The sequence below is a fragment of the Salmo salar genome, chromosome ssa05, assembly GCF_905237065.1.
Source record: "Salmo salar chromosome ssa05, Ssal_v3.1, whole genome shotgun sequence".
Taxonomy (NCBI): domain Eukaryota; kingdom Metazoa; phylum Chordata; class Actinopteri; order Salmoniformes; family Salmonidae; genus Salmo; species Salmo salar.
Genome location: NC_059446.1, coordinates 72,105,204 through 72,117,144, shown reverse-complemented (window position 1 = coordinate 72,117,144; position 11,941 = coordinate 72,105,204). Strand labels below are relative to the sequence as shown.

At 41.8% G+C, this 11,941-nt stretch overlaps 1 protein-coding gene across 4 annotated transcripts in view; it reads left to right on the top strand.

Annotated features, from left to right (window-relative positions):
* The first annotated feature begins 48 nt into the window (after nt 1-48).
* The window catches only part of LOC106576644 (non-homologous end joining factor IFFO1), a 33,033-nt gene continuing 21,140 nt past the window's right edge, over nt 49-11,941 (top strand). For all 4 annotated transcript variants that reach the window (XR_006769966.1, XM_014153895.2, XM_014153890.2 and 1 more), the window contains exons 1-2: nt 49-1,533; nt 9,469-9,529. Coding sequence is in view for 3 of the 4 variants with exons in the window: in XM_014153895.2 (XP_014009370.1) it covers nt 521-1,533; nt 9,469-9,529 (1,074 nt within the window). In the remaining variant the exon portion in view is untranslated. The remainder of the gene's footprint in view (nt 1,534-9,468; nt 9,530-11,941) is intronic.

Here is an 11,941-nt window from a genome sequence, read left to right as displayed (position 1 = left end):
TGTTCGTTGCCTACTGGGCACAGAAAACCAGCTACTTGTGTATTTACGGTAGTTTCACTGCTTTCCAAATCCCACAGCACTTGTTGTGTCTTGTGGTCACTTTGGAGCCAGATAAGCGTTGACGGAAGACACTGGATTTATTTTTAATACATTAGAGATTTGCAGCATTTAACAGTACTTTCTCTCATATAGGCTGTATACCAAAACATTACTTTTCTGAAATACATTTGAGTGTTGTCGCCTGCGCATAGCCGTCGGACCGGCCTATTCGGCATTGTTTTTTGGGGCGACCGTTATCCAGCAACAGAGCGAGACGGGAAGAGAGAGGGAACTTATTCCACGAGCCTCTTTAGACTGACCGGAGATAAATCGAGGATAACATTCGTAATTAGAAACAGTTACGTAACCAGGTAAAGGTGGACCGTCACGGATACGTCTGGTACCCAACAACAAGTCAACCTTCAGCCTGTCATTATTTTATTTTTGTGATTTTATACGGAGAAAATTACCATCCGTGTTCATGCCAGATCTGCAGCGCTTTAGTTTTCCATACCATAGCATGAATCCTTTGTTAGGGGCGAACTCGCTTCTCCAATATCAACAGCAGCAGAACCAAGGAGGACCGAGTCATCCGGATTCCCCCTCAGGCCTTCTGCCCGAAGCCGTATTCTGCTCGCCCGACCCGACATCTTTCTTCCTGGGCGACCATCCCGGACTGGGCACGGAGACTCTGCCAGGGTTCGATTTCACCACACCCTCACAAGCTTACCTGCATCTGAACCATAATAACCACTCTTATCACCGATCTGTGCCCCAACCCCCTGCAGCGATGGCCCTGAGGAACGACCTGGGCTCCAATATCAGTGTCCTAAAGACTCTGAACTTACGCTTCCGATGCTTTCTGGCCAAAGTGCATGAACTTGAGCGAAGGAATAAGATTTTAGAGAAACAACTACAACAGGCGTTGGGTGCGAAGAACAGCTGTGATGGAAGTTGTTCTGAAAGTGCTAGAAGGGCCCATACCCAAGAAACAGGTGTACAGACCGGGTTTGTGGGAACTATCCCGCTCAGGCCCGGGTCACTCCCTTTCCAAAACACCAATAACTCCGCGAGACGACCCACTACCCTCTTCACACCTGCCCTCAACACTGTCCTCACGCTTGAGTCCAACAACAAAGCTGAAACAAACCCCACCGAACCGAATCAGAATCCGACCATCACGGTAAGCCTATCAACCCCGACAATCGACTCTCCTGCCGGGTCCAATTCAATCACCAACGGGAAAACGTTTTTCAGTACTGGCACTGGAACCCCCACCAACCCGCCTCCCCGGTTCCTTCCCGGTACTATCTGGTCCTACAACCATACCCGCAAGCTCGGTTCTGGCGTGGAGACGCGCGTCACCAGCCCCGGTGTGTCCTGGGTCCAGCCGGACGGGGTCGGGGTCCAGATTGATACCATTACCCCGGAGATCAGAGCCCTGTACAACGTCCTGGCCAAAGTCAAGAGGGAGAGAGACGAGTACAAACGCAGGTAAATAGGATCAACCTTGGTTGATTTATTCACCAATGTAAGGCCTAATTAACGTGTTTGTCTGAAGGGTGTAAAGGCGCACGGGGACCTAGAGTTGTGATTAAATGTCTCTTGGCAAAAGTCAGTTGATGTAACTATAATAGGCGTACATGTATTATTTTGCTACTTGGGTGAAGTGGAAGGCCCTACTGCAACAGATGGCCTTTCAGAGCAGCTGTGTCCTGCCTGTGTTCTGTCTATTTCTGCCACAGCCCACAACATTCTTATTGCTAGAGATGCAAAGGGCCTTCAGTCAAAGGGCAGCTGGGTGAAATACCAAACATTATCAGACCATAACTGACTCAGAATGAAGTCATTTAACTGAGATCCAACACAGGAAGGCTCTGTTTCAACAATCACACCAATGCTTTTCAAGTTCAAAGACCCCTGAACTCTTGAGTTTCCCACTAGCTAGTGGACTCCAGATCTCGGTCAGGGTATGCTTGCTTTAGTGGTTTGTACTTTTGGATTACTGCATTGATTTTGTACTTTTGGGACTATTCTATTGGAACCAGGCAAACTATATATAAATCAAGCACAGCTCAAGTACTTGAAGATTTGACTTATGGTTTGGCTTGGGGAAGGAATATCTGCTTAGCGCCCCTTTAGAAAAACAGGGGCATGGGCCAAACACAGTCCCAGGAATCTGATACAGATACCATAGTGCACCTCTGCACGTTTGAAGTGGCTGCAGTTTGTATTCTGTGACAGAACTAGTACCCAGACCGCTGATTTGTGGCACTAGTAACAGCAGGGCTGAGGCTTCGATTCACGCTGCACAGGTCACATAGACATGGTCTATGCTGAAGGTATGACCATAAGTTGATTTGGATAAACATATCTCAGCGAAAATGCCCAATGAATGTAAGGTGATAGACAAGCATGTATGTCCCATTAGGAAGGCTGGGTAGGGTCAGGGATTGGTTTGTGATCGGGAGGACCTGGGACAAGTGTGTGTTTGTGGCTTTTTGTTTATTGTGATTTCATGAGGCATGTGACCTTACTGCCACCTCCAAGTGAGTCAAGTCCAGGCTTGTCTCACCTTCAGACATCCATATATCTGATAGCATCCGTACTGTACAGTCATAGATGTGATTTAGGCCTTCAGTGTAGTGAAATAATGTTCTCTCTGTCATGAGTCTGTTGTTGTAGTAATGCAGTTAAATCTACCTGCAGGCAAAACATAGAGAGAGGGAAACCCACAGGACTATTAATTCACTTCAAGAAGGTAGTTTCAGTATAAGATACACCGCCTTCCCTCCCTCTTCTCCACTCTTCTCCTCCACTCCATTTCCCCTGCCCTGTCCCTTGTTCTCTCCATCTATCCATTCATATGCTATTCATTGTTCCCGCTCTCTCATTGGCTAGTTCTGTCATACCCCTCCAGTGGTGGAAAAAGTACCCAATTGTCATACTTGATTAAAAGTAAAGATACCTTAATAGGAAATTACTCAAGTAAAAGTGAAAGTCACCCAGCATTTCGTTTTAAATGTACTTAACTATCAAAAGTAAAATTATAAATAATTTTAAATTCCTTATATTAAGCAAACCATATGGCACAATTGTTCATGTTTTTGTAAATGTACAGATAGCCAGGGGCACACTCCAACACTCAGACTAGAGGTCGTTCTACGGCATGGCCGATTTAATTAGGGCCGATTTCAAGTTTTCATAACAATCGGTAATCGGCCTTTTTGGATGCCGATTATGGCGATTACATTGCAATCCACGAGGAGACTGCGTGGCAGGCTGACCACCTGTTACCGAATGCAGCATCAAAAGGACCTTGTGGTTGCAAGTAGCCAAGGTAAGTTCCTAGCTAGCATTAAACTTGTCTTAAAAAACAATCAATCTTAACATAATCACTAGTTAACTACACATGGTTGATGATATTACTAGTTTAACTAGCGTGTTCTGCGTTGCATATAATCAATGCGGTGCCTGTTAATTTATCATTGAATCACAGCCTACTTCAACTTCGCCAAACGGGTGATGATTTAACAAAAGCTCATTCGCGAAAAAGCACAATCGTTGCACAAATGTACCTAACCATGAACATATTTATTAAACCTGCATATGTAGTTAAAATAAATGCATATTAGCAGGCAATATTAACTAGGGAAATTGTGTCACTTCTCTTGTATTCAGTGCAAGTAGAGTCCGGGTATACGCAGAGTCAGGGGCCTCCGGGTATACGCAGAGTCAGGGGCCTCCGGGTATACGCAGAGTCAGGGGCCTCCGGGTATACGCAGAGTCAGGGGCCGCCTGGCTCGTTGCGAACTGTGTGATCATTTCTTCCTAACAAAGACCGGAATTAATTTGCCAGAATTGTACATAATTATGACATAACATTGAAGGTTGTGCAATGTAACAGGAACATTTAGACTTAGGGATGCCACCGTTAGATAAAATACGGAACGGTTCCGTATTTCACTGAAAGAAAAAACGTTTTGTTTTCGAAAGGATAGTTTCTGGATTTGACCATATTAATGACCTAAGGCTCGAATTTCTGTGTGTTTATTATATTATAATTAAGTCTATGATTTGATATTTGATAGAGCAGTCTGACTGAGCGGTGGTAGGCAGCAGCAGGCTTGTAAGCATTCATTCAAACAGCACTTTCCTGCATTTGCAAGCTGCTCTTCGTTGTGCTTCAAGCATTGCGCTGTTTATGACTTCAAGCCTATCAACTCCCGAGATTAGGCTGGCAATACTAAAGTGCCTATAAGAACATCCAATAGTCAAAGGTATATGAATACAAATGGTATAGAGAGACATAGTCCTATAATAACTACAACCTAAAACTTCTTAACTGGGAATATTGAAGACTCATGTTAAAAGGAACCACCAGCTTTCATATGTTCCCATGTTCTGAGCAAGGCACTTAAACATTAGCTTTTTTACATGGCACATATTGCACTTTTACTTTCTTCTCCAACACTGTGTTTTTATATTATTTAAACCAAATTGAACATGTTTCATTATTTATTTGAGACTAAATTGATATTATTTATGTATTATATTAAGTTAAAATAAAAGTGTTCATTGTTCATTCAGTATTGTTGTAATTGTCATTATTACATATATATATATATATATATATATATATATATATATATATTCTAAATCGGTATCGTTTTTTTTTTGGTCCTCCAATAATCGGCATCGGCGTTGAAAAATCATAATCGGTCGACCTCTGAGACATCATTCAGAAACAAAGCATTTGTGTTTAGTGAGTCTGACAGGTCAGAGGCAGTAGTGATGACCAGGGATGTTCTCTTGATAAGTGCATGAATTGGACCATTTTTGGCCCGCTAAGCATTCAAAATGTAACGATTACTTTTGGGTGTCAGGGAAAATCTATGGAATAAAAAGTACATGCATTTTTTTAGGAATGTAGTGAAGTAAAAGTTACCCCAAAAAACTACTTAAATAGTACTTTGAAGTATTTTTACTTAAGTACTTTACACCACTGTACCCTTCTTACTGTCTCCTCCCTTCTTTTCCTGACTTGCTCTGTCCTGTATTATCATCCCTCCCTCCACCTCTCTCTGTCTCTGTCTTTCTTGCTCTCTCTCATCAAATCAAATGCGGCTTTATTGGCATGGGAAACATGTTTACATTGCCAAAGCAAGTGAGACAAACAGTAAACAAAGAAGTGAGAAGACATAAAACAATGTCACCAAAAACGATTAGAAATTAACAGTAAACATTGCACTCAAAGTTTTGAAAAATATTTTTAAATGTTTTTGTGTTATACTGTATTATCAGCTATGTACAGTGTTATGTCAATGTGCATATGGTTGTAGGGGAAGATAAATCAACATAAATATTGGTGGTATTTACAATGTTATTTGTGCTGCACTTGTTGCCCTTTTCTCATGGCAACGGGCCACACATCTTGCTGCTGTGATGGCACACTGGTATTTCACCTAACAGATATGGGAGTTTATCAATGTTTGATTTGTTTCAAATTCTTTGTGGGTCCGTGTGATCTGTGGGAAATATGTGTCTCTAATATGGTCGTACATTTGGCAGGAGGTTAGGAAGTTCAGCTCAGTTTCCACCTCATTTTGTGTGCATTATGCACATAGCCAGGTCTGCCTATGGGGGTCTCTGTCAATAGCAAGGCTATGCTCACTGAGTCTGTACATTTTGGGTCAGTCACAGTGGTCAGGTATTCTGCCACTGTGTACTCTCTGTTTAGGGCCAAATAGCATTCAGCTGTCAGAGCCTTACTACTAATCATTGCACCTGTACACAGCCCATCTGTAAATAGCCCACCCAACTACCTCATCCCCATATTGTTATTTATTTATATATATTTTTTTCTTTTCTCCTTTGCACCCCAGTATCTCTACTTGCACATTCATCTTCTGCATACCTATCACTCCAGTGTTTAATTGCTAAACTGTAATTACTTTGCTACTATGGCCTATTTATTGCCTTACCTCCCTAATCTTACTACATTTGCACACACTGTATATAGATTTTTCTATTGTGTTATTGACTGTACGTTTGTTTACCCCATGTGTAACTCTGTGTTGTTTGTGTCGCACTGCTTTGCTTTATCTTGGCCAGGTCGCAGTTGTAAATGAGAACTTGTTCTCAACTTGCCTACCTGGTTAAATAAAAGGTGAAATAAAAAAAAAAGTGAATCCAATTTGCTCGGTTTTTTTGGTTGGTTCTTTCCAGTGTGTCAAATAGTTATCCTTTTGCTTTCTCATAATTTGGTTGGGTGTAATTGTGTTGCTATCCTGGAGCTCTGTGGGTCTGTTTGTGTTTGTGAACAGAGCCACAGAACCAGCTGGCTGAGGGGACTCTTCTCTATGTTCATCTCTCTGTAGGTGAGGGCTTTGTGATGTAATGTGTGGGCGTCGCTTTCTTTTAGTTGTTTGTAGAATTGAACATCTCTTTTCTGCACTTTGATAACTAGTGGGTATAGTCCTCATTCTGCTCTGCATGCATTATTTTGGGTTTTCCGTTGCACACAAAGTTATTTTTTGCAAGATTCTGCATGCAGAGTCTCAATTGGGTGTTTGTCCCGTTTTGTGAATTCTTGGTTGGTGAGTGGACCCCAGACCTCACAACCATAGAGGGCAATGGGTTCTATTACTGATTGGGATGTCAAGGGTTATGTTCTTTTTGATGGGGTAGAAGGTCCTTCTTGCCTTGTCTCTCAGATTGTTCCCAGCCTTGTGGAAGTTAGCGTTGGTGTTAATGTTTAGGCCGAGGTAGGTATAACTATGTGTGTGCTCTAGGGCAACACTATCTAGATAGAATTTGTATTTGTTGTCATGGCTTCTGGACCTTTTTTGGAACACCATTATTTTTGTCTTACTGAGATTCACTTTCAGGGCCCAAGTCTGACAGAATCTGTGCAGAAGATCTAGGTGCTGCGTTCGGCCCTCCTTGGTTGGGGACAGAAGAACCAGATCATCTGCAAACAGTATACCTTTTATTTGTGAGGCCTGGTGCTGCAGGCTGTTCTAGTGCCTTTGCAAAAAGCTTTTTTGAAATCAACAAAGCATGAGAAGACTTTGCTTTTATTTTGGTTCGTTTGTCACTAAGGGTGTGCATGGTGTATACAAGGAAATGATGGAGTCTGCTGTTGATGATGGTGCAGAGGAATTTTCAGAGATTGCTGTTGAAGCAGATTCCACTATAATTATTGGGGTCAAATTTGTCTCCACTTTTGTGGATTGGGATGATCAGACCTTGGTTCCAAATATTGGGGACGATGCCAGTGCTGAGGATAATGTTGAAGAGTTTAAGAATAACCTATTTGAATTTGTGGTCTGTATATTTAATCATTTAGTTTAGTATACCATCAACACCACAGGCCTGTAGCTCATCCAATGTAATTGGAGTCCAGTGGGTTCTGGTAGTCTTTAATAGCTGATTCTAAGTTTAGTAAATGATCATGTATATGTTTGTTCTTTGTTATACAACTGAAAAGGTTGGAGAAGTGGTTTATCCATACAGCTCCATTATGGATAGATAGCTCTTTGTGTTGTTTGTTTAGTGTGTTCCAATTTCCCAGAAGTGATTTGATTCTATGGATTCTTCAATTACATTGAGCTGATTTCTGAAATGATGTTCCTTCTTTATCTGTAGTGTATTTCTGTATTGTTTTAGTGATTCACCAACGTGAAGGCGTAGACTCAGGTTTTCTGGGTCTCTATGTTTTTGGTTGGATAGGTTTCTCAATTTCTTTCTTAGGTTTTTGCATTCTTCATCAAACCATTTCTCATTGTTAGTTTTCTTAGGTATTCTGCTTGAATTTAAATTTGATATGTTAGCTGATAGATCAAATATAGTGTTACTGCACGTTTACACCTTCACTATTGCAGGGAAACATTTTGTCCTGGAAATTGTCTAGGAGGGATTGGATTTGTTGTTGGCCAATAGTTTTTTGCTTTCTACACTACCCTCCTTCCATCTATAGCATTTCTTAAAAGCATGTAGTTTGTTCAGCTTCAATGCCTTGGTTGAGTATTGCTCTGTTCAAGAAGATAGTGATTTTGCTGTGATCTGATAGGGGTGTCAGTGGGATGACTGTGATCGTTTCGAGAGACACTGGGTTGAGGTCGGTGATAAAGTAGTCTACAGTACTACTGCCAAGAGATGAACTGTAGGTGTACCTACCGTAGGAGTCCCCTCGAAGCCTACCATTGACTATGTCTAGACCCAGCATGCAACAGAGCTGCAGGAGTTGTGACCTGTTTTTGTTGGTTGTTTTGTCAGCTGTGTCTAGGGGGCATATTGGGGAGGGAATACTGTCACCTCCAAGTAGGTGTTTGTCTCCCTGTCTGCTAAGAGTGTCGGGTTCTGGCTTTAGGTCGCCACAGACTAGTACATGTCTCTGGGCCTGGAAAGGGTTGATCTCCCCCTCTAGGATGGAGAAGCTGTCATCATTAATGTGTGGGGAGATATAGGTATCACACAGGACAACCATTTTCTCTGAGATCATTTCCCTATTTATTTCCAACCAGATGGGAAATGTTCCTGTTTTAATGAATTGATTGGAGTGGGTTAGGTTATGTCTGATCTATACCAAATTCTCTCTCTCTCTCACTTCTCTCTCTCCTCTTCTCTCCATCTCTCACTCTCTCTCTCTCTCTCTCTCTCTCTCTCTCTCTCTCTCTCTCTCTCTCTCTCTCTCTCTCTCTCTCGCATGCTCTCCACTGCCAACTCCACTCTCCTCTCTTCAAGCCCCTTCCCCCACATCATCTCTTTCTTCCTCTCTCTCTCCCCAACTGCATGCGGCCATGCGCCTTCCCCTCCACCTAGTATCTGCAATGCGGTATACTCTGCACGGCAGGCTGTGATTGCTGGAAAAGGGAGGTGGCTTCCAAAGAGAGCTCAGCTCATCTTTCCCTCGCTCTCTCCCTCTCCCTCACTCTCACCTTACCCATCTATCTCAATCCCAACAGTGTGCACAATGGCACAAAAAAACGCCTCCCTGTACACTATATAACCTCCTATTTGTTTTAAGAGCACTTTGGTAAAGACTCCGACATGTCGCAGTATTGTACATTTTAAGCAGCAATTCTATAAATGGCAGTGCTGTGCAGTGGGGTCTGTGTGGTGTGTAGAGTCACTGAATCAGCCATCGTAGTTCTAACATGTCAACTGTACAGGCTTTTAATGAGATTACTGTTCACTAGATGGATGGTGCTGTCTGACCCTGGGGCCCAGATTCATGGACCAGGGGTTTCAGACACACACACACACACACACACACACACACACACACACACACACACACACACACACACACACACACACACACACACACACACACACACACACACAGACACACAGTTAATAGTTATTATTATGATGTTGCCATTTTGCTGTGTCATTTACTTCACATTACTTTTTGTTGTGTAGGTGGGAGGAGGAGTACACTGTCAGAGTGGACATGCAGCAGAAGATGGAAGACCTACAGGAGGTAACAGTGTGTGTGCCCGGCCTCTCTTATTGATTGATACATAGGGGGTAAATGTATCCTCTCTTTCTGTTACACTTTGCAGGGACACGAACAAAGCCGTGTCAACATATCAAACATGACAACAAGACATTACATTGAAATGTTTAGGAGCTCAATGCTTGTAGACACAAAGGTCCCTCCTCACTGATCTATACAGTAAGTTAGGGCGCGGGGCCAGAAGCGCAGTGTTGTCTCTGACGCTGTGTCTGAGGTTCTGGCGGTGTTGACACGTTTCACATTGCCCTGACGCATGCCAAACAACCTAATACAATTGCTTGTGTGAAACAGCTTGGTTGAATAGTGTGCAAACCACTAACCTAATATAGTATGTTTATAAACAGCTAACGTAATTGTACTGTAGGCTATGTATAAATCCCTAACCTACTAGTTAGATGCTCCTCCCATGACGTTCGTCATACGTGTTATAGAAAGCAGCTGACTGTCATGATCAAACAGCCAAATGGTTAACTATTTGAGGAAGTGGTGTAGCTACTTACACACATTCAGTATGTGTGAATTACAGCAACAATATCAACTCCCCAAAATGGCACCGTTGGTCCCTGTCAGACAGTTACATCTGAAAGTCATTTGTACGTCCTACTTCCACATTTTATTGGTCACATACATATTAAGCAGATGTTATTGGGGGTGTAGAGAAATGCTTGTGTTCCTAGCTCCAACAGTGCAGTAATATCTAACAATTCACATCAATTCACACAAATCTAAAGTAAAAGAGTGGAGTTAAGAAATATACACTACCGGTCAAAAGTTTAAGAACACCTACTCATTCAAGGGTTTTTCTTTATTTTTACTATTTTCTACATTGTAGATTAATAGTGAAGACATCAGAACTATGAAATAACACATATGGAATCATGTAGTAACCAAAAAAGTGTTAAACAAATCAAAATATATTTTATATTTGAGATTCCTCAAATAGCCACCCTTTGCCTTGATGACAGCTTTGCACACTCTTGGCATTCTCTCAACCAGTTTCATGAGGTAGTCACCTGGAATGCATTTCAATTAACAGGTGTGCCTTATTAAAAGTTCATTTGTGGAATTTCTATCCATCTCAATGCGTTTGAGCCAATAAATTGTGTTGTGACAAGGTAGGGGTGGTATACAGAACATAGTCCTATTTGGTAAAAGACCAAGTCCATATTATGGCAATAACAGCTCAAATAAGCAAAGAGAAATGACAGTCTATCATTACTTTAAGACATGAATGTCAGTCAATACGGAAAATTTCAAGGACTTTGAAAGTTCTTCAAGTGCAGTCGCAAAAACCATCAAGCGCTATGATGAAACTGGCTCTCATGAGGACCGCCACAGGAATGGAAGACCCAGAGTTACCTCTGCTGCAGAGAATAAGTTCATTAGAGTTACCAGCCTCAGAAATTGCAGCCCAAATAAATGCTTCACAGAGTTCAAGTAACAGACCCATCTCAACATCAACTGTTCAGAGTAGAGGTCGACCGATTATGATTTTTCAACAACGGAGGACCAAAAAAAAGCCGATACCGATTAATCGACCGATTTTTATTTATTTGTAATAATGACAATTACAACAATACTGAATGAACACTTATTTTAACTTAATATAATACATCAATAAAATCAATTTAGCCTCAAGTAAATAATGAAACATGTTCAATTTGGTTTAAATAAAGCAAAAACAAAATGTTGGAGAAGAAAGTAAAAGTGCAATATGTGCCATGTAAGAAAGCTAACGTTTAAGTTCCTTGCTCAGAACATGAGAACATATGAAAGCTGGTGGTTCCTTTTAACATGAGTCTTCAATATTCCCAGGTAAGAAGTTTTAGGTTGTAGTTATTATAGGAATTATACGACTATTTCTCTCTATACGATTTGTATTTCATATACCTTTGACTATTGGATGTTCTTATAGGCACTTTAGTATTGCCAGTGTAACAGTATAGCTTCTGTCCCTCTCCTCGCTCCTACCTGGGCTCGAACCAGGAACACATCGATAACAGCCACCCTCGAAGCAGCGTTACCCATGTAGAGCAAGGGGAACAACTACTCCAAGTCTCAGAGCGAGTGACGTTTGAAACTTTATTAGCGCGCACCCGCTAACTAGCTAGCCATTTCACATGGGTTACACCAGCCTAATCTTGGGAGTTGATAGACTTGAAGTCATAAACAGCGCAATGCTTGAAGCACAGCGAAGAGCTGCTGGCAAAACGCACGAAAGTGCTGTTTGAATGAATGCTTACGAGCCTGCTGCTGCCTACCACCGCTCAGTCAGACTGCTCTATCAAATCATAGACTTAATTATAATATAATAACACACAGAAATACAAGACTTTGGTCATTAATATGGTCGAATCCGGAAACTATCATCTCGAA